Below are 22,325 nucleotides of genomic sequence, written 5' to 3' on the forward strand. Positions count from 1 at the left end.
ACCGGAAACGGATCTGGATTAATTGAATATGGACATCGATGAAACAACGATATTAAAACGATATAAAAACAAGGAAAAAAACGATTTACGAAACTAACAACTTGTTACTACGGTTATTAAATAATAGTGATAATAAAGATAAATAAAAATAAAATAAAGTTTAAACATAAGCAATATTAATAAAATATGAATGTAATATTTTAACAACAGAAAAAAACACACTGACTTATTAAAACATTTTTTAAGAATATTTTTTGCTAGCTGACAGCGTGCTGCACAACAAAAAAATCAATTAGTCTTAAATCAATACTATATACTCTCATATATAAACAAAAATGTTATAATCTTCACGTAGAAGATTTTGAGTCTTTGAATTGCGCAAAATACTTGCACGAATACAAATTCAATCAAATCAAGACCAAAAACCTTTAAGAAATCCTAACAATCCTCTTGCTTATATGTGAGAATATTTGTCGTGATTTAAGGCTAATTTTTTTTTTTCTCTCTGCGGATTAACGCAACATTAATATCCCTAGGAAAAGCGTTTCGTATAAATCGCGTTTGATCAACTCCAAGAAGTTACGTAGCGGAAAAAGAGAATCGAATTCGATTCGTGGGTAGAGCTCGACGCTCGAATGCGCGAGAGACTGGTATCGCCGAGATAGGCATCACGGACAGCCGAGAGTTCGGATGTTTATTGCACGCGATTCGCGAGCGCGATAAAGCGTGCAAACGCGAGTTGGGCCCTTGTAAGCCGGAATGTTTTGCTCCGTCCTCCACACCGTCTCGCGCGCGCTGCCACCGCTGCCGCCCCGTCACCATCAATAAACCCTCGATTGGATATTATTACACCTATTTTTATTCGCAATTAGAGATTATTCTAATCGCGCGTTTCAGAGTGATTAACGAAAAATTTCGCAGCGATTAGAACCTAATCAAAAATTACTTAAAGTAGAAATGCTATGCTCCAACAACCTAAACCTAATTAAAAAAATAATGACAAATTTTTAATTTTTTTTTTATATAATAAGCACTTTCAGTATTCTTCATGATTTATTCCATGTAAAATTCCATTGCGATACAGAGATTAATTTATCTGAAAATATTTAATGTAAGATAAAATTTCTGGAATTGTATATAAATTAAATAAACAAAAACTTGTATGTTGAATATAAGTATAAATATTCTTTGTGCAATTGTCCAAGCGTGAAATTGGATTCTTTATGAAATATTTCCTATACAGCATTTCATTTGTCAAAAGATTTCAATGGCAAACTCAAAATTTGACAAAGCGAGACTGGATAAGAAAGAAATCTATTGTAATAGTAAAACTAATAAAAAAATTAAAAATTTGATTGAAAATTAAAAAATGATGAAATTGATTATTTCACGCTAAATTACGCCACATAAATTGACTTTAAATTATCTTTCTCTATCGTATTATCATAGATAAGAATAGAATCTAGATAAAAACAAACTTGCTGAGCCAAACTCCATTTAATTTCATAATCATTAAACTGTGAACAAAGCGTAGAAGCGTTTGATTTCACCATTGATTCTCCAGCAATGGGCATCGTAGGGGAAGGTATATCCCGATAGAAGTCACCCCCGCATTCACAACGGCATAATCTTCTCTTTCGCCGCCCCCATCCCTTTTTCTCTCTTCTTTTCATCATCTCTTTCCTTCTCTCTTTCCTCTCTGCATCAATAATAGTCACCCATGCGCAGGGTCTCTCAACTCGATCTTTTTCCGTAAGGCACATCGGCAAGTAGATGACTGAATTATGCAAATTTGCAGCTGATAGAAACAATGCGTACACAGAAAAAAAATTAATCTTAAATCAAGACACTTATATATTACACATATAAGCAAGAATATTATTATTAATCTTAAAAATTTTAATTTTTATTTGATTGAATTTGTATTTTGATGCAAATATTACTTTTGCTCAACTCAAGACTAAAAATCTTCTATACGAAGATTATAATACTCTTGCTTATATATATATATAATAAAAATATAAAACCTTGATCTAATTTTTTTGTGTAACTCGCTTTTTCAACGAATCCCGTTCCGCGAGAGGTGAGCTAAGTTAATAAAATGATATATGCGCTTTACTGTCGACCAATGTTCACGTGCTGACGCATTGATTAGCTTTCCAATTTTGCGAAACATCACTTAATTTACTTAAGCAAAACAAATATAAACAAGAAAGTGCCTCGAGGATGACGCGCGATCTCCGCTGCATTCAAAATAAGTGCGAAAAATGAGAACAAAGCTACATACACAGAAAAAAAATTATTCTTAAATCAAGACAAATATTCTCATATATAAGCAAGAATATTATAATCTTTTTAAAAATTATCTTTTTAAAAATTATCTTTTTAAAAATTTTAATCTTTATTTGATTGAATATATTGATGCAAATATTACTTTTCAAGATTAAAATATGATGCTATAATATTCTCGCTTATATATATATATATATATATATATATATATATATATATAATCTTGATTTAAGATTTTTTTCTGTATGTAGGATTCAAGATTAAAGAATCACAAGAGAAAAGCTTTTATAGGATGTATCTTAGCTGTCGCTTTTAATGCAATCTAAACAGATGGTACGAGTATTAAAAACATGAAAGACAAGGTGCGACAAATCGATTTAAAGCTTGACGAAAGACAGGTTCTTAAAAAATTATTTTACAAAAATGAAAGGTTTAATATTTGAGTGATATTTTTATACTTCTTGATATTTTTCCAAATTTCGTCAAGTAAAAACCATAACTAATTTCTGATGAACACACTTATCTTGCATTCTTAAGTCAATTAACAGACAAGATGCGTTTAAAAATAATCAAAATATCAATTTTATCATTTGGAAAAATTTGAAAAGTTATTTCTAAATGACTAAAAAAAAAAAGTAACATGTAGTTTTTCTCGCGGTATAAACAGATAGAAATGAGTGATCAAAGAATATCTAAAACTTATTTTAAATTTTTATTTGATTTATTATCTAATAATAGTACCCTCTACTCATAATCTTGATTTGAAATAGACAAAGAGAAGGATCAGTAACGAGCTGGATTCCTTTTGATTGTATTTAAAGCGAAATTAATGTATGAAAGAATACAATGGGAACGAATAGAATGAAGGAAAAAAAAAAACTTACAAAGCTGAGTCTATTCTTTAGCGTCTGGAAACGAAAGGAATGAAAATTGGTGAACCTTTGAACTTTGTGTATCCGTTTGCGTTAGTTACACACTCTTTGCACACTTTGTCTCGTTTCCCTCTTTCTCGCTCCGATGCCCAAGCATACGCCTACTCCGAGCTTGTACCAAGCGTGAGATATATCGCAGCCGAAACGAAGTGTTGTGTTTATTTTAAACTATCGATTCTATTCTATTTATTATTGCAGCGTCGAGAATTGTGTCCGCAAATCGCCAATACCGCGCCGCGCCGCGTCGCGTCGCGTCGCGTCGCATCGCATCACATTATATCGCATCGCATCGCGTCGCGTCGCGCGTCCATTGACAGGTCGATCGTGCTCCCGGACCAGCGATGCGAATTGTTTTTCCACGCGAACGCGTTCGCGCGGAAATTTCCCTGAGAGCAAAGTTCCTCCGAGATGACAAACGTACGAGAATACGATCGAGGCTCGCGTTCGTCCGACCATTTCCAGAAAAGCGACGAACGTAAAGTTCTATCGTTCAAACGTTCCGCCTTTGTAGGAGAATCCTTCGGGAATCCTTCGGAAGAAGAGGGAGCGCGACCGTCCCGGTAACGCGCCTGAAAGGAGAACGCCGGGACACGCGGAGATGCCTCGAAAGAGAGAAAGAGAAAAAGAAAGAGAGAGAGAGAGAGAGAGAGAGAGAGAGAGACTCACCTCGTCCAGCGAGCGCTGTCAACAACAAAATCAGCAGGACGGCGAGAGGACGCGGCTCCATTGGGTCGGGAGCAGCAGGTCTGTCACACGCACAGACTCCGACGCGCGGCCGCTGAGAGTAAGGGCCCCGAGGGCCGAGATCGCCACCGATCACCACCGCCTCCACCGAGGACGACCACCGCCGTTACACACGCGCGCGATACCTCGCCGAAGGTGCGAGCACATGCCCACCGATGCCACTGATGCCACTCCGCGTCCGCCGTCGCCGTCGCCCTCGCACGGGGCGGAGGGTTAGGGGGGTGGTAGGGAGGGAGGGAAGGAGGGAGGGCCGCTTTACCGTCGTCGCGACCGATTACACGACAGATCGGCTCTCACGCCCGCGAGACTCATTTTCGTACGACAAGCACCCTGAACGTATTTGACCGTAAAACATGGCTAACGGACATGGAGCGTCCGGGACAGTGGGATACCAATCCGACCAGTGATGCCAGTCCGACAGCGAGAATTACCACGCATGCGCGCCAATCGCGGGCTCCCCTTCTCGCTCTCCTAGCCATTCTTTCCTATCTTCGGGTCTCTGCCACCTAGGGGCGTCATGTGTCACGATTCTTCCTCTCGCCTCTCCTCTGATGAACCAACCAAGTTCCAAGACCGACTGCTGATCTGCCAATCGCTGGAGAAGATGCAGTGAAGAAATTTGTACCTTGCTATACTTTTTGCGTTTAGAATAGTAGTTTAAAATAGTAAGATAGATATGCAGTATAACTCTCTTTCCTTGATTTTCCTGTAATTTTGTAAATTCGCGTATTTTACTGGAGAAGGAAAATAATCGTACAAGTGTCATTTTTTTTTTTTACTTTCAGTTTTTGATGTTGGTAAATTAGAAAATGATAATTTAATGATAATTTATAGCATATTTATCTCTGCTTTAATTAATTAAAAATACAAATTATTTTCTTATATAATTTAAATTTAATTATAGCAGAGAATAGTTTGTGATTCAAAATTTATATCTTTTTCATTCTTTTTACGGCTTGAAATCCAAATATTTAAAAAATTTTGAAATTAAAAAAAAGCGGACTTGAGCGATTATTTTTTTGTCAGAATATGTTCTACGTATGAAAATACACAAATTTATAAAATTACAATTGGAAGAAAGAGTATTATATTACGTACTAATGACAATTAGAAATGTAAGAGAAAAAAAGAACTTTGTATTTTTAATAAATTAATAAAAAAGAAAATTATATGACAGAGAAATAATTTGATATTTTTTACTTGTTACTATACTTGTTCATTTTAACTGCACCTTCTGTACCGTCTTGCAATCCTCTTTATCATCTTTCATTTTCATTCGAAACATACTCGAACATGTAAATACTCATGCTATTGTGAATGCAATATAATATAGTGTTGATAAGAAAATTAGATTTGAACGTTCTCTTTTAGTTTTGCATATCTTTTCGATGATATTTGCAATAATCAAAATTCTGTTCGTATATTTTATGACATAGCCTCCAATGTATCCTCGGCTCTTATTGAATCTTTGCGAACGATCTTTATATCGTACTTCGAATTGCATTAGATTGGATGTTAAAAGACTCAGTAATGCTGCTAATAAGGACGAGAAAAATTTACCTGAGGTTAACTCCACGAAATTTCCTGATTATAAAGTGATTTATATATTTCCTTCTATCAAACAAGTTTGTGCTTTAAACGTCGTAAAAAACCGGTTCACTGTACTCAGTGGAGTAGCCGCACCTGTGCTCATTGGCCTTAAATACACCAATATCCTATCTTTCGAGACAAGTATTAGTTTATTATTAGCTGGTAAAATTCTTATAAACCCGTTTTAAATTTCTATTTAAAATATATAAATAATTATGATTCTTATCTTTTCCTTTCCTTATATATTTATAGGAATTCTAATGGTAATATGGCTGCATACTCTTGGAATTTTTTGCAACCGCCTCATAGGATATATATACTTCAAAGCGGACGAACAAAAAGTAATACTGTCTTATACAGATTACTGGGGGAAGAGGATAGACTTGATGGTTCCTGTCAACGAAATTACTCCCCTATCAGAGAACCCGAGAAGTATCACTGATCCTCTGTATAGAAAAGTAACAATATCTTCGCAAAAGAAGAAATTGAAGATAAACACGAAGATAGGACAGATAACTGATATTAACAATTTTACATACGTTTTAGGAATGGTTTAACAGTTTTCTTGTGAATTATGTCGTTACATTTTAAGATCATTTTATTTATACATGTAGAATTAACATCTTATTTATATCCATCTAAAGTGTGCATATGCCCGATTAGCTTGACATTTCTTGTGTAATTCTTGCTTCCATGCAACCGCACGACCCTAAAATGATTGTAATATATATATATATATATACATATTTGTATATGATATACTATATATAATATAGAAACAATATTTTTATGATAAATAGATAAACCTGATTCTGAGAAGCTGCTACAAATTCCTTAGCTAATACGTCATAAAATCTCAATTTGTGAGAGTTTTTCTCATTTGCAGCTTTAATTAACCACAACATGGACATGTGCTGTGCTAGACCAGGTGAAATTGGAACAGGAACCTGAAAAGACCCATTTTAAATATCTTATCTATGATCGTATTGTCAATATATTTAATAATATGTTGCCTGATAAGTAATTCCTCCTTTCCTATGTGCCAATAATTTTAAGATAGGTGTACAATTATCCACAGCATGATGAAAAATTATAAATGGATTCAACTCAATGTTAGCCTTTGCCTCGCTCGTTGTTGCTTTATGATAACGTTCCAATTGTATTCTTTTGATACCTTCAAAAGTTTTAGTTACCAATGCTTTTGCCAATTTCTTATTTCCATCCTTCATAAGAGTATTAATAAATTTCCTAGACACAATAGCTAAATTATAAAAAATTATAAGAATCTGCACTAAAGAAAACCGAGAAAATTGGAGCAGTTTCTCACAGCACTCTTTCATCGTAGAAATCAGAACATGTGTCAGTGGCTAAAGCTGGTTTCACTAGTTCATGTTTAATATTTTTCGCTTCATCGCTTTGAAACAGCGCTTCTTGTTCATCTTTCTTAAATATTGGTTTAATATAAATAGGTGGGAAAACACTGTATCCCCTTTTAAGACTCGCCAAGTAATTTCTGAAAATTGCAATTGTTTCCATAAATATATAAAAATTATAAAACACTTAAAAAGAATTGTTATAAAAAAAAAGTTGATTCTAGTTTCTTCAAAATCTTTCACTATTATACCTCGCCAATCCATAATTGCTTAATAAATTTGTAATCGAGATAAATAAACGAGAATTAATCATTTTTCTAATTTCAATTATTTATAAGGATCTCAAATCTTAACCACACATTTATTATACTTTACATCTACACCGTCTACACTTAATTACACTGTGTACCAACTTGATGACTCCATATTACTTTTTATCAATTTTTCATATAAAATCAAAAGTGAATTGAAATTAATTTTCAAATATGTTTATTTTTATATTTTCTATCTAAAAGTATCAAAATTTTCACTTCTTTAAAAATCTTTGAAGAGAGAACGGGAAATCCCAAATTTGCGAGAAAATTGTCCAATTTGCGATCTGCATTTTGTAACTAAATAAATGTATATATTTATTGTACTTGAAATGAAATAGATATATATTTTACTTTTATATCCATTTTCACTAATGTAAATTAATTTTAACTCGATTTAATTTTTATTTTATTTTAAGAATTAGAAAAAAAATTAATTAAACTTAAATTAATTAATTAATTAATCTAAGTTAATTTGTGTTAATGGTAATGAACATTAATGCAAAAACAAATCTTTGATACTTTACGCATAAAAACCGGTCGTAAGTACTCCTGCATCAAATAAAGTTTAAAATAGTAAGATATAAGCAGTGAGAAAATTGACGAGTTACAGACGATTATTCTTCGACCGTAAGAAGAATAATCGAATGTGATTGGTTAATTTTCTTATTACCTAAATTTTTTTGTATGGAAACTCTTAAGCCTTGTACACATACTGTATGCGACTGCAAATGTATGTACATACAGATTGCGTATATACACATACATATATCGTGTGCCGTAGAGCGGTGCGCGGTCCAGAGTGCGGTCGAGTGCTCGTAACGGGTGGTTTACGGTGTGATCTCGCGAGGATTATCGGGGGTTAGAGCGCGGCTCGGCGATACGTTTGTCGACTCGGAGTGCTAACGCGAGAGGCGAGATTACCGTGCCGCTTCCGAATCGTACGAGACCGCACAAATGGTGCGACTGCCGCGTAACGCATATGCCAGGCTGTTGAGATCTTGCGAGAAGGTCTCCTAAGGGGAGCACCTTTGACAAGACAGTTCCGTGCGGGCGCCGCGAAAACGCGAAGCGCTCCTAGCCGGCGTTCCTAGCCGGACCCAGAATGGCGGAGAATCAGGGCAACTCGTCGGGCCAGACCGGCCAAGGTATGTTGTCGTCGCGCACGCGATGCCGTTTACCGAACGATCATGGAAAACCTAACCTAGCCCCGTGATGGCACGAGTCTCGCGACGCGCGGATATCAGCTTCTGCTGTTCCGCTCCGAGTGACGCGAGACACTTGCTCCCGAAGTTCCCACGTTATCTTCTAATCGCATCCCGACGCGATTGCGTTGCAGGTTCCGCCAGGTCTTTCAACTTTCCGCGAATGGATTTTCGAACAAACAATGACGTTCAGAACGAGATGTCAGGTACGTTCGAGGATGTGCAATCTTTCTAAGAGAGAAATGAATCTTCGGCATTGGGGACATCAAAACGATTCTCTCATTATCCCGCATTTTATTACAGAGAGGCGAAGACAGTTGAAACTTAGTTTCCAAACGCAAGGCAATAATTTATCATTTGCCAATTCCACAAATTCCTCATTGTCGAATTCAACAGGAGCCACGGCATGTCCATCAATGTGAGACTTTAGCAAATAAGATAATTTTATAGAGGTGTTTGTCATTCTTACATAACAAGATTAACTTTTTCATTTGTGATAATAGATCCTCCCGCCCAAGTCTGCCTTTATCTCTACCTAAGCTGCCAGTCAGACCTCGCACGATGTTACAGCAGCAAGAATTTATTCCCGATAAGGCAAGGTATGGAATTAGAAACAAAGAGAAGATGTATCTTTTGAGATAAATTACAATGGGGCTTATTGTAGAGACAAACTACGAATGTGCCAGTCTATGCAGACTACTGGTAAATTGCAATTATCTACAGACGTAATATACGATTTCACAAGCGAAGATCTTCAAGATCTTGGAGAAATAGGAAGAGGAGGATTTGGAACTGTAAATAAAATGATTCATAGGATAAGCAATACCGTTATGGCTGTGAAAGTAAATAATCAATTCTCACTTTGAATATTTCTATAATTCTTAGTTCAAATTGCAATAAGTATGGTAAAAGCAATTTTAATTTTATTTCAGAGAATTCGCTCTACTGTGGACGAAAGAGAACAAAAGCAACTGTTAATGGATTTAGAAGTTGTGATGAAATCGAATGAATGCCCGTGTATTGTGCAATTTTATGGGGCGTTATTTAAAGAGGTATATATAACTCGATGCTAGTCATATATTGATGATCAAGGCAATTACAATATTTTATCCTTTCACGTGCAGGGAGATTGTTGGATTTGCATGGAACTTATGGACACGTCATTAGATAAGTTTTACAAGTTCATTTATGAGAGATTAAACGAGAGGATACCGGAATGTATTCTAGGCAAAATAACAGTAGCCACTGTGAAAGCACTGAATTACCTCAAAGAAAAGTTAAGAATAATTCACAGGGATGTGAAACCTAGTAATATTTTATTGGATCGTCGAGGTAATATAAAATTATGTGACTTTGGTATATCTGGCCAGCTTGTGGACTCAATCGCGAGAACTCGGGACGCTGGTTGTAGGCCATATATGGCTGTAAGTTTCACAACCTGTGAAATTGAATAACATTAAATTATTCGCGCCTCGTAAATATTGTTATAATTATTTAGCCGGAAAGGATAGACCCACAACGCGCACGAGGCTATGACGTGCGAAGCGATGTATGGTCATTAGGTATTACGCTGATGGAGGTTGCTACAGGGTATTTTCCATACCCAAAGTGGAACTCTGTCTTTGAACAACTTTATCAAGTAGTGCAAGGTGATCCGCCACGACTATCTCCCAATGAAAACGGCAATCACTTTACTATGGACTTTGTGAACTTTGTGAATACATGGTAGAATACTTTTACATTTTCCTATCTATCGAGACGACGAAAACTATTTCTATAGTATTAAAATTGTCTATATTGGTTTTTTTTTGTCAAGCTTAATTAAAGAGGAGACGCAGCGACCCAAGTACAATAAATTGCTGGAACATCCGTTCATCAGACGAGCTGAGGAAGCGACGATCGACGTCGCGGCATACATCAGTGGTGTTCTGGACAATATGGCTAATAACGGAGTGACACCGTTCACTACCAATCAACCATAAAAATTGTGAAATGGTAGGGCAGCAGCAGAGCATGTCATACGTCACAGTACCTCGGGGTTTTTGCAGTCTTCTTCAAACTTTCACCCTCTAAATACCATCTATGAATGGTATTATCGCACTCCCAACGATCTAGCGTAGACAGCGAAACTGACGATAATTTTCGTCATCGGCTCACTTAGAATTTGTATTCTTGTGGAATATGACCGTATACGCAATAGAGCGAGCAGTGAGATGTGCGTCAGCGGGCTGGCCGCGAAATATCAAACGATTGGTACGCGCGCGTACATCTTTTTCTCCTCTCGTTCGTCATCTTCTCTTGCCTCTGTCTCGTTCAATACAATCCTAGATATACGTCGCGCTCCCACAGGATTCTCCGGTTCGTGTAATTCTTACAACAGCGCGACTTGTCCAATAAATTTCCAGCAGATCATACATATGCGTATGCACATATGTACACAGATATATATCTGTATCTGTAAAATGGATCGTAATTTATGGTACAAATAGAAAAGAAATGATTCTTTGTGTAAATGTAAATTTAAAGTACATGTAACATTCTTGCACATCCAAAGTACTACTTCCGAGAAAATCAGATTTAACTTTAATTTGTCAAGTATCTCCTTATTGTTATTCCCATTTGTACTGTATTTGTAAATATTGACTATTTATTTTTTACATTTATTAATTCTGCTTGAATTTCATTCGCATCGCGAATTACAGTATAATCGAAATAATGTATAGAGAGACGTTGTTTATTGGAAACTCGTGATGACAATGTTTCTGTCACAAAATTTTACAAAGAACAATTTCCCAGAACTGCCAGTTATTATCGAAATAAACGAATATGTATTTGACAATCTTACAAATTTGATTTTTTTTTTGAAACATCTTGTTAAAATATATTATTTTCTTCGATTTACTTTTACATAAATGATTTATTCTCTCTTTGATTGCGTCATGAATTACAGTCCATTTTGTATATACGCATAATTATATCTTGCCCAAAATCTTGATTTCCGCGATCTTTTGTAAAAAGCATTATAAGAATATTTGGTGAATTAGTCGCCAAGATGGTACCGAGAATATCCGTATTGGTCGTTTTTGATGATTTTCATAGGACAGATTTAAATACGAGTATCAAATGTTAGGAGTGCTGTAATGTAATCATACAGGAAATAAATCATTGACACTCGCAGTTCTTTCGTATATCTCTTCCTATCTAAACTTCCCAGTTCGTACCAAGTTTTCATGTTTCGCTGATTCCTTATGACTAACGAATTTCCTCTTATCATCCACGAGGCGGTAGGTTCTACCGGCATGGTTTAAAAGCTGCGGGTCCAGGTGTAATTTTGCCGTTGTCAACATTAGAAAATTAATTATTTATATATTTCCCTCATTTCTGTGATTGAATCGTTTTTAAAAATAATCTCGAAACGATTTAATAAAAAAAATTACAGTTCAGCAACACGCCGATAACTTTTCGCAAACTCTTCTCTCGTAACGAGATTGTTTCGCATAGAATGATAAAATGGAGAAGAATACTTGTCTCGCAAATGGTTGTTACATTTACATTTATGCTGGTCGAATTATCTTGTCACATCTTCCGCGCGAGAGCAAGCTTCGCAGGAGCAAGTAATGACTATAATCGATAATCCTGGCGAGCGCACCTGTCGTTACCTGTCGTAGTGGTACCGTTTGTCAGGTAAGAAGATGGCGGTACAATGGTGCTATGGTGGTAGTTGACGGTGCTAGTGCTCCGCAGTGACAGTCGCCAGTTTCTGACAGAACCATCGCGACTGACGACTAATTCGCTAAAATGGAATTCTCGTAAAAGATAGCGCGATCGTAGCTGCTCGCTGCTCGTTATTACAAAATTGTAATCGATCGGATAAAGATAATTTAATTTCTAATAATTTATCGCCTACGCGTGATCCTGACAAATTGCAGAATTGCATCGTAATTTAAAATGCACGCGAGAATTGCGCGATACTAAAATATCGATTTCGACGAGAACAGTGGAACCATCCACGGACGATATCTCCAAAGTGATGCGAGGGCTGACTATCGCTTGACAATTTTCTATCATTCCATCCTCGTCGGTGGCGATCGGCAAAGAGGCCCTCGAATTAATTCGGATTGAGCTGAATTTGGTGAGTATACACTCCTATATTTCCTCAAACGTTACATTTCTTCAAATGTGGTTAAATATAAAATTAAAATCTAACGTGACAAGTTACGTCGTGAAAATTCTCCAATAAGTTTTAACGTAACGTATGAAAACAAATTCTGAAAGTTAACAGAAACCAGGAAAAAGATCTTGAAAAAATTTTTTTCAACATCGAAAATCTCTTTCGACGACGATACGATATTTTTAAAATGCGGCAGCAGCATCGCTGATATTTTTCTCTTTCCTTTTTCCATTCTCGATCCACCCTCGATCTAAAGAGATCGCTTATCCGACTATAGGATTTCGTTTTACGTGGACATCATTATCGCCGCAATAACCGCGGCGATGTAGATTGTGTCTGCTACTGCTGCTGCTGCATTCGCCTCGGAATCAATTCTTTTGAATATTTGATGCGAGCGCCTCCGCCCTCCCGGAACTCCGGCTCGCGTCCGCGTCGGAGTCTATATCCGTAACCTCCGTGTATTATCCGGTCTTTTAAATTGCCCACTGAAATACGTCCACATCAGTCTTATCGCGATGACCCGTTACTATTTCTCAAGAGGACACGCCGTGCCCGAGCAGCCCCTGACACTCCTTTCAAGGAGACGCTCGCGCACCCTCGCGCTCGCCCCTGCGGTTGCATCGCGCGCGCGACGCACATCCCCTTTTTCTTGCAAAATTACAACGATCGCAAAGGGACGATCGTGGCCAAGGGGGGTGGAACGCTGAATTTCCAAAATCTGAAAAAAATCTCGTACGAATCGTTACAAAAGGCGTTACAGGAGCTTGCGACAGGAGCATTCGCCCGCTACTATTCTCTACCGCCCGCTCTTTTTCTCATCGAAATTCATCGATTTTATTACGCATTACGCTCGCGGGGGGGGGGGGGGGAAGGCGACTATAATCGCGGGGACGTAATCGAGCGCGGGGGGAGCGTCGGCGGAAATAGATCAGTCTCGCAATAACGTCTAAATCGATTCGGGCACAGATAGCGATAGCTATACTCATTAGGTCTCGTTATGTCCTTTTACATGGCGCACAATGTTACGTTGTTGCACGTAATACATCGCTTTGCGAGAGCTCGCGGCTGTAGATAAACGCGCAAATGCGTTTGCAACCACGAAAAGGTGGTAGTGACTCACGACCTGACGCTCGTCCGCGCGCGCGCGCGCGCGCACGGACAGGTGCTTGCTGCCGCCGGTTGTTGATACTGGCTGAGTGCTGCTGCTCCGCTACCACCACCTCCAGCGGGGGGGTAACCCGGCAGGGCAGACCAAGGCAGACCAAGGGGAACGGATGTTCCCAGGAGATTATTGATCGGCCGCGCAGATACCTCCACCGGGGCGATGTAGCCGATGGGAGGTCCTCCGGGTGGCGATGGCGTCCGTCCAAATCTTCTTCTCGAACTTTCGCCACCCCTGCACCAAAATCTAAAGATTCTTCCTGAAGATTATCTCTAGTATCTGATCTATTCAGACTCTTCCTTCCTTTAGCTTCACATCTGAAGTTTTCCGGTTGCGTTCCACTTAATGTTCGCAAAGCTTTCAAAGAATTATTTCATCTTTGTTGTTCGCCAAATATTAAACGAGAACAAAGGAAACGAGGAACGAGAGGTTGCAAACGTTAAATGGAACGCAGCCTATAATATATTTAATCGTTTAATATATAGTATTGATTCAGCCGCACAATGAATGTTGGAGTCGAAAGAGTTTCCTCAGCAAGATCTCTTTACGAAACGCTTTTCATCTGATAACAAAATCAACCCCAAATCACGCGACTTGAATCGAAAATCATATTCATCATAAACAAAAATTATTAAAAATTTGCTATACGTAGTTTAAGATCGCAGAAGTATTTATCCCTGTAAAATTTATCGCAGACGTATTTTTTCGTGATATTTTCTTTTCCTCTTCCGGAGGAGGGCCAATCCTCCATAGACGCCCAAAAGCGTCTACGTGTACGTATCGCACACGAGTATTCCGCGTCTGTGTTAATTCAGAAGGGCTGACGAATCTCGTGCTAACAATCCCGCATGGACGCCGACCAATGATGATGAGGTCCGGGGTGAATCTTGCGCGCCATTCTCTCGTCTCGGTCGAATGGCCGTGGCTTTTACCCCTCTCTCTCGCTCGTTGGTTTATCGTAACTGGCGGTCGCTGCCTCCCCCGATTCGATCAATGGAGGCACCTGTACCAAGGCGAGTGGGCAAACTGCGTTCACCCCCGCCTACAGCACAGACAGGACGAAATACGCATATACCACCTCTGTCCGTTCGTTTTCGAAGGATAGAAATGTTCCCGTAAACAGTATATACATGAAAAAAAATTATATAGTCTTAAATCAAGACTACATATTATGTAATAGTAATTTAATAGTAATATAATAATAATTATACAATTATATAAGACTATATAAGCAAGAATATTATAAAAAAATTTTAGTCGATTCGATTGAATTTCGATTGAATTGATGCAACTACAGATATTCTCATATATATATAGATATATATATATATATATATATATATATAAAAACAAGAATATTATAATCTCCTTAAGCTTATATCAGATTAGAGATTGAGATTGAAATTAAATTAGAATTTAATCAATCATAAAAAAAAAATCTCAGATTTAATGAACTCAAATTCCAATTTAATCTTAATCTCAATCTTATCTGATACAAGTTAGAAAAATTTTAACCTTGATTTGGTTAAATTTATATTAATGCGAATCTATTTTTATACATAACAATATCGTAATCTTCATATAAAAGATTTAGTCTTGAGCAAAAGTAATATTTGTATCAATACAAATCAATCAAATCAAAACTAAAATTTTAGAAGAAGATTATACTATTCTTGCTTATATGAGAATATTTGTCTTAATTTGAAATCAATTTTTTCTATGTATTTTAGGAAATGTCAAGTCAATTATTCTTTATCTTCTTTTTGTAAGAATTTGTTAGTTTTATCGAATGTTTAAGCGCTTTTCCGATAAATATAAATTCTTGCAAATATAAAAAAAATATATAACAAAAACATCTTGTATTAAAATAAATTTGTATTTAATATAGAAAGCTGTCTAATAATAATTGCATCGAGATAATCAGCTTTCGCATAGCTAGATCAAGGTCAGAAAGAAGATCTATAAATATGACGCAACTGTGTTAAAAGTTTATTCGTTTAAATTGTATTTATTTTAAGGAATTCTTCAAAATTTATATAAAATTTAAAAAAGATTAACTCTTTCACTCTTTTTGTGATTATTAGAATTTTAATATTATTCGATAATATTATTCGAAAACAAAAAATTTTGGAAAGCCTTGAAAATTTTACTCAGTTTAGGAACAAATATATTGAAAGCTTTGAAAAATTTTTTAAATATATTTTTTTCTTTACACAATGTAACTATTACTATTACTATTTCAATTTATTTTTTATTTCGTTTGCTAACAGATAACAATTTTATTTCTAAGAAATTTACAAACCCTTTCGATATTCAAAAAAGATACAAGATACTTTAAAAAAATTTTTCATGCTCCTTCAGGATCTTCCAATTTCACGTAATATATTTCAATTAATCCGCATCTTTACATGATCACAATGTTTGAAAATCTCGAAAAAAAAAAAAAGAAAAAAAGCATCCATCAGAGAATACGCGGATTTACCACGTAATCGGCGTAAATCTTTTTAATTAAATTAACATCGTTGATATCTTATCGATATCATCTGAAATATTTCGGCGTCGCAGCTCGTACTCGCACTCGCCATGATCGGAGTCACGAGGGTGAAACTCGCCCGTTGGTTTTCAGTTAGGGGAGGGTCGACGAAAAGGAAAGAGGGTCGTCGGTGGGTCTGGCCGGCGCGTGTGCATGGTCCACCTGTGCGAGAGGGAACCTAGCACCTGTCACCACACGCGCGCACTTAGGTGCCTCCGTCAGGTCGCTGGTAAGCAGGTAGGCACACAAGGCAGCAGCGCGCGTTTCACCCCTTTGCTACCACCACAGTCCAACTCGCTCGACCGTGCCGTCCGCATGCACTCTCTCTCTCGCGGCCAGTCGTCGTTAATCGCTTTTGCCTCACGTACGTGCGTGATCGTACTCTCCGTTGAACGAAATAGTATGTAAAATTGCAAACTCTTCGTGATATCGCACATTTTTTTACAATTGATTTTTACAATTGATTTTCCAAGCTCTTTTCACCGGTGGTGGAGTTGTGATCGATGTTGCGTCTTTCCGCGAACAACCCTCGACGGATGACGCATTATCTTACGTGTTTCTCTCCCGGGAAGGATACGCTGTCCTCGTTTGAAAATTTTCTTTTTTTTTTTGTATGTGTGAACCTCGACTACTACGCTCTCTTTACACGCGCGTAATATTAACATCTGAGACGGAGTAAAAAGGGAGAGAAGGGAAAGATGTACGCCGAGCAATCGTCATTTCTGTGACGTCAGGAAACATTTCCACGAGCTCGTGAATCACGAGTTCCGAGTATCGCTCGAGCAATCTTGGAAAATTACGAATTGGAATTGAGATTCGATACTAGCTAGGGATAAGCGCCGACGAGAGGAAAGTGCATTCCTGACGTCGTTGTCCCGAGTAAAATAATTCGCGCGTTCGTCGCCTAATTTGCGAGCGACCGATTAGAATAATAATAATCTGTGATCGGCGAATCATCGCCACCACTTGGCGAGAAATTCCGTCGAGAGAGCGAGAAAGGTTTCGGGAAAGATATTAACGCTGCGCGGGAACGACTGTTTTGCATAGGCGCTTATCGCGCTGGCACGCGCGGGTGATGAGAGACGGCAAAAATGAGGATCGACCTAGCGGAAGTTGAAGTATCGACGGAGGAGAGCTCTTCTGCCACCATTGCCACAACCCCCGCCACGGTGGACTGCAACGGCATGGACAGCACGGACGACTGCGACGGGGTCGAGGCTGAATTAACGAGCCTCTCCTGGTTGCAATCCCTAGACATCACCAGCGCGTCCGGCCTGCCGACGCCACCCTGCTCGCCGTCGCCGCCCCCGATCACCCGTCAACCCCCGAAGAAGCTGTCGCCCTTGGTCAAGGCCGAACTAGGTAACCAGCTTTCGAGATTTAGATTATATAAATAATAATTTTATTTTAACGTAATTTTTGAATATCGGAGTGAATGGAAAGATTGTTAAAAGTACGCTTCAATATCATAGTTATAGTTAGGGTATGGGTAATCTTCTCTTTCGATTTCCCGTCTATTAGATCTTGCGGAAAATGCCGACAAATATCGAACGGATCCCGATGCGAAGCCGCCGTTTTCCTACGCCACTATTATTTGTCTTGCGATGCGCGCTAACAATAACAAGGTCTCCCTTTCTAATATCTACGCATGGATTCGAGAGAATTTCCTGTTTTACAAATACGCCGATCCAGCCTGGCAGGTAACACGGATTTCACAGTTTTTGTAGCTTTCGCCTTTCTCTTGCCGTTGTTCTCTTCTTTAAATTAATTAAATTAAAAGTGTATTTTATATCCAAGTTTGTATAAATTTTAATTTTATTGCTTTTCGACTTTAAAAGAAAAACCTTTGACTCTGCTTTCTGTTGAACGTTGTTAAATGTTGACAAATAATACAAATAATAATTTTATTATTAATCGCGAACAGAATTCGATTCGGCACAATCTCTCGTTGAACAAATGCTTCGTAAAGCTGCCACGTTCCAAGGACGAGCCGGGCAAGGGTGGCTTCTGGAAGCTGGATCTCGAGAGGATGGAGGAGGGCAAACGGTCCAGACGCCGTTCCGCGATCTCGCATCGGACCCGGGGTACGAAGAGGCAATCTCCTTCCACGACGATCGCGACGACGACGATAGCGACGGCAACGATAGCGACAGCGACGACGACGCTTAACGCTCTTCAGACTGGCAGCAGCTGCACACCGCCCACCAGCTGCTTGTCCAACACCCTATACGAGACCCCGCCTAGTAGCGTGTCACCCCCTATCCCGGACAGTCTGTCGGAGGTGCCGGAGTCGACGCAGGTGAGCCTCAGCGAGGACGACTTCACGAGCTTGTTGATCGCTGGTTGGGACGAAAATAATCAACTGGAGCTTCTCGATCTTTTGGACACCCTCTAAATTCTGCAATGTCCCCCCCCTCTCTCTCTCTCTCTCTCTCTCTCTCTCTCTCTCTCTTTCACAAATATCTCTCAGGAATCATAGGTTCTTCGTACGGAACGGAAACGTTCCTCGCCCGCATCCCTTCGCACGCGTCCCTCGAGTTCCCCTTTTACATGATTGACGTGAATAACAGCAAGAACAGTTTTCGAATTCGTTTGACACAGAAAAAAAATTGATTCTAAATAAAATAAAAATATTCTCATATATAAACAAAAATGTAAAAATTTTAATCTTGATTTGATTACATTTATATTAATGCAAGTGTTACCTTTATTCAACTTCACTTAAAAATCTTCTATACGAAGATTATAATGTTCTTGCTTATACATGAAAATATATGAGTTTGATTTAAGACTAATTTTTTTTCTGTCGAATCGGAATTTGCTGAGACGCTTCGTTTCACGATTGCGATGAAACGTGCAAGCAGCTAATAATATTAACAATTAGCTTAAACAATTAAGACGTTCAAGATCGTGATGCAAAAATTTCATTTGATCGTGTATCGTGGAAATATCAGATATAATTTCGTAATCGAAGCGCGAGCTACTTGCGATCAAAGTCAAAGCGATGAAAACGAAAACCACTATTAGGGAAGAAAAGTCAGAGAGAGAAAAGGCGAGGATGTATCTTCTTTCTTCTTCCTTGCGAAACGGTGAATTAACAGCGCGAAAAATATAACGAATGATTGTAACATAAGCAATTTGAGCGCGCTCAGACAGATGGTCTTGAAGCTCCTGTTTCCCTCGTTTGCAACCGCATTGAACTGTGACGCGAAAAGCGAAAAGTGGGTCTCTTCATACAAACTCTTTTTTCTTTTCTTCTTTTCTTATTTCATATAGATTAAAATAAATTAATTTTCTTGCATGTCACCCGCGCGCGACGCAAATTAAAACAATATATCGAAAATTCCTTCCCTTTTTTATTATTTTAACATTATATATTTTAGCATTAATATAATTCAATTTATATACATAAGTCGTACATTCCTAACAAAAATATTCTCATATACTTTATAATGATTTATCGAGATTTATTTATTAATAAAGGAAGAGAGTTTTTGGTATATTTTGTCAATTCGTTTTCATCAGATGTGTAGTGATGTACAAAAGAATTAATTTATTCTATATAACTAAGATCTAAGTATAACCAACGACGTATATCTTGTTGAATACGTATAACGTAGAAATATCTACAAGAAAAGATTTCTTATGTCCGATGTCACAATACAAGATGCAAGAAAAACAGAAGATTTGTTGTTGCAATTGTGGCGTGTTACGTATAATCATGACATATATAAATATATACAATTAATGCCGAAATAATTATTGGAATTGTAACGAAACATAATTTGATTGAAATGTTATTATATTACGCCGCGAAACGTCAAATGATCGGCATGACATGATGAATATTATCAATGTTTTTTGATATGTTTCGTGAATTTAGAAATGTAAGCGGTACTCTTTCCGATAATGAGAAAAATCCATTTCTAGATCTACACTTTTTTGTATCGTATAAAAACCATCAATATCCATTTTGACACTTGTTTTTTACAGCTGGCACTGTAATCAGCGGCCAATTTACATTTTTCTTTTTCATTAATTCATGATCATCTTCTTTCATATTTCAAATACTTTTTTTGCACTTATATGCCTCTGTGCCTGGAGAATGACCGTACTCCTCGTGGCAAAATAATTCACGCATCGTGCCTTCGAATAATTAGAGAATATCCCTTGTGTATTTTTAAGCAGCGTGTCATATATATATATATATATATATATATATATATATATATATAGCATTAATTATACTATATATAGCATTAAAATTATTAATGCTATATATATATATATATATATAGCATTAATAATTCTGTGTGTATCAAAGATACATAGCACAATCGCGATTTCTATTTTATTATCCCTATCCTCGTCTCTCCCTTCCTTTCTTTCTTCTCCACCCTCCCTTCTTTCCTCCCCCCCTCTCTCTCTGGACGATTAGAAGTTATTATTAATAATATCGCAATTACGGTGATATTTCATTGTATGGAACCATAGTATAGAAGTATGCGTTATATTCCTACACTGTATGTGGGGTGTCTACATTCCAAATCAAGGAAGAAAGATTTATTATTTATCGTGCATAAAATTATTTAATGCATTTCGCTTTAAAATTGACTTTGCTTTCTTCTTGTCGCTCGTGTTTTAATAACGAGCCTATGGGTGCTCGTAACTGAAGAGCGCAACGTTTTCAGTTCTTATAAATGCAATGTAAAACAGATAATCGTAGTGATAACTTTTTCCTAGTGACAACGAGGCCTTTGTTAAAATTTTTTAGACAATTTTATTTTAATTAATAAATAAATAAAATATAAGTCATTTTTTAAAAATGATTCAAGAATTACAATTAAATTCTAACTATGAGATCAATTGTTGGCAATAAATGTCGACTGTGATTCTCAAGCTGAAATCTTTGATCAGATTAAAAATTATCGATGTAAAAAACTTTCCCGATGCCAATAGATTTTATACGACACCCCGCATATAAATCTCGCGTTTTATTATCACGTGTACGATTATACGATAACATTAGAGTACAATTGTCGGAAACGATATTAATTACGCCAGTGTGTGTGATATAATAATTAACTTAGTTGAATTGGTGTGTCAATTTCTGCGCTCTAATTCACGCCTTTTCAGAATCCGTCCAAGTTTGTTCGTCCGGAGTGAAAACTCCCGTTTTTCCATGCAACCACTAAATTGTAACATCAGAAGCGAAAAATTACGTAAATTTTTTTCTTGTAAATGCAAATTAAAATAGATTGATTTTTTTCACATATTTTTCACATATTTGCATTCGAATGTAAATTGATAAAATATGATCAAAAAGATATTCTTTTTCAAGATCTACAATTATACAAATCAAAAAGAATTATTATTTCAATTTCTTAATTGTTAAAATTGTATATTTTATTTTTATATAATAACATAAGGATGTTCTATAATATTAATCAATAGTATAAAAATAGTACAGAAAATTATAAAGACATACAAGGATGTTCCATTAATCTGTATTATCGAACGTGATGGTGCAAAAAATTAATTTACGTCGGCATATAGTGCAAGAGAAAGAGATCCGTATCATTTCTCGCTTCTCACGTCATAATTTGATATAGTTGCGATGGGAAAAGAGAAATTTTAATGTATTAATGCGATGCATTAATAGAAAACACGGAATATAAATTGAAGATTGATTGTCGAAATATAGAAAACGACAAGCAACAGAACCAACGCGATCGTGTACATATACATATATATATATATATATATATATATATATATATATATATATCGGTCGTGATTCATCGAGTAGAATGAATATGTGCCTTGAAATTAAAACTATAAATATATAATTGTTTTTTTCTCTTCTACTTTCAATTATTTATCTCCACGATATATAAGGGCTCAGTGCAACGTGTGGTTGTCTTCATGATTTGTATCCATATAATTTAACATGTAGCTCTCTGCAGAGATGTAAGAAATAAATATCGAGGAACATCATTTTATTTCTGGGTC

The 22,325-nt window shown here is 37.0% G+C and overlaps 5 protein-coding genes and 1 long non-coding RNA gene across 14 annotated transcripts in view; 3 read left to right on the top strand and 3 right to left on the bottom strand.

Annotated features, from left to right (window-relative positions):
- fra (neogenin protein frazzled) overlaps window positions 1–4,579 on the bottom strand; it is a 45,057-nt gene extending 40,478 nt beyond the window's left edge. For 4 of the 6 annotated variants that reach the window (XM_011644832.2, XM_089071504.1, XM_089071505.1 and 1 more), the window contains exon 1: window positions 3,891–4,578. In XM_011644832.2, coding sequence (XP_011643134.2) covers window positions 3,891–3,951 — 61 coding nt within the window. In that variant the 5' untranslated portion in view covers window positions 3,952–4,578. Of the gene's footprint in view, window positions 1–3,890 lie in introns of all 6 variants that reach the window. The other 2 variants (XR_016138071.1, XM_011644830.2) reach the window with 1 other exon arrangement.
- LOC148937675 (uncharacterized) lies at window positions 1,005–3,623 on the bottom strand. The gene is made up of 2 exons (XR_016138077.1): window positions 3,177–3,623; window positions 1,005–1,798 (listed from the first exon to the last, which is right to left on the bottom strand). It is a non-coding gene; the product is annotated as an uncharacterized LOC148937675 (long non-coding RNA).
- Window positions 4,580–5,193: 614 nt separating the features above from the next.
- LOC105430970 (transmembrane protein 186) lies at window positions 5,194–6,377 on the top strand. The gene is made up of 2 exons (XM_011644837.3): window positions 5,194–5,720; window positions 5,811–6,377. Exons 1-2 carry the CDS (start codon window positions 5,411–5,413, stop codon window positions 6,113–6,115), a joined length of 615 nt encoding a protein of 204 aa, XP_011643139.2. The 5' UTR covers window positions 5,194–5,410; the 3' UTR covers window positions 6,116–6,377.
- On the bottom strand, window positions 6,139–7,343 carry mRpS7 (mitochondrial ribosomal protein S7). Its single transcript, XM_011644836.3, has 5 exons — window positions 7,183–7,343; window positions 6,886–7,071; window positions 6,572–6,806; window positions 6,365–6,505; window positions 6,139–6,267 (listed from the first exon to the last, which is right to left on the bottom strand). The coding sequence occupies exons 1-5, from the start codon at window positions 7,242–7,244 to the stop codon at window positions 6,187–6,189; spliced, it is 705 nt and encodes a 234-aa protein (XP_011643138.2). The 5' UTR covers window positions 7,245–7,343; the 3' UTR covers window positions 6,139–6,186.
- Window positions 7,344–8,010: 667 nt separating this feature from the next.
- Window positions 8,011–11,624, top strand: LOC105430971 (dual specificity mitogen-activated protein kinase kinase 4). Its single transcript, XM_011644838.3, has 9 exons — window positions 8,011–8,390; window positions 8,582–8,653; window positions 8,751–8,865; window positions 8,951–9,046; window positions 9,112–9,289; window positions 9,380–9,499; window positions 9,572–9,871; window positions 9,946–10,172; window positions 10,264–11,624. The coding sequence occupies exons 1-9, from the start codon at window positions 8,348–8,350 to the stop codon at window positions 10,427–10,429; spliced, it is 1,317 nt and encodes a 438-aa protein (XP_011643140.1). The 5' UTR covers window positions 8,011–8,347; the 3' UTR covers window positions 10,430–11,624.
- A 134-nt stretch (window positions 11,625–11,758) lies between these two features.
- On the top strand, window positions 11,759–22,315 carry LOC105430972 (forkhead box protein J1-A). Of its 4 annotated transcripts, XM_089071518.1 has the most exons (5): window positions 11,759–12,579; window positions 16,407–16,542; window positions 17,361–17,675; window positions 17,835–18,013; window positions 18,238–22,315. In XM_089071518.1, exons 3-5 carry the CDS (start codon window positions 17,405–17,407, stop codon window positions 18,706–18,708), a joined length of 921 nt encoding a protein of 306 aa, XP_088927644.1. In that variant the 5' UTR covers window positions 11,759–12,579; window positions 16,407–16,542; window positions 17,361–17,404; the 3' UTR covers window positions 18,709–22,315. The 4 variants fall into 4 exon arrangements, with proteins under 4 accessions (XP_088927644.1, XP_011643142.2, XP_011643143.2 ...); XM_011644840.2 differs by lacking the exon at window positions 16,407–16,542; XM_011644841.3 differs by lacking the exon at window positions 11,759–12,579 and having other exon boundaries at window positions 13,495–16,550.
- The last annotated feature ends 10 nt before the right edge of the window (window positions 22,316–22,325 follow it).

Source organism: Pogonomyrmex barbatus, unplaced genomic scaffold (genome assembly GCF_055798465.1).
Source record: "Pogonomyrmex barbatus isolate J1 unplaced genomic scaffold, ASM5579846v1 scaffold12, whole genome shotgun sequence".
In the NCBI taxonomy this organism is placed as follows: domain Eukaryota; kingdom Metazoa; phylum Arthropoda; class Insecta; order Hymenoptera; family Formicidae; genus Pogonomyrmex; species Pogonomyrmex barbatus.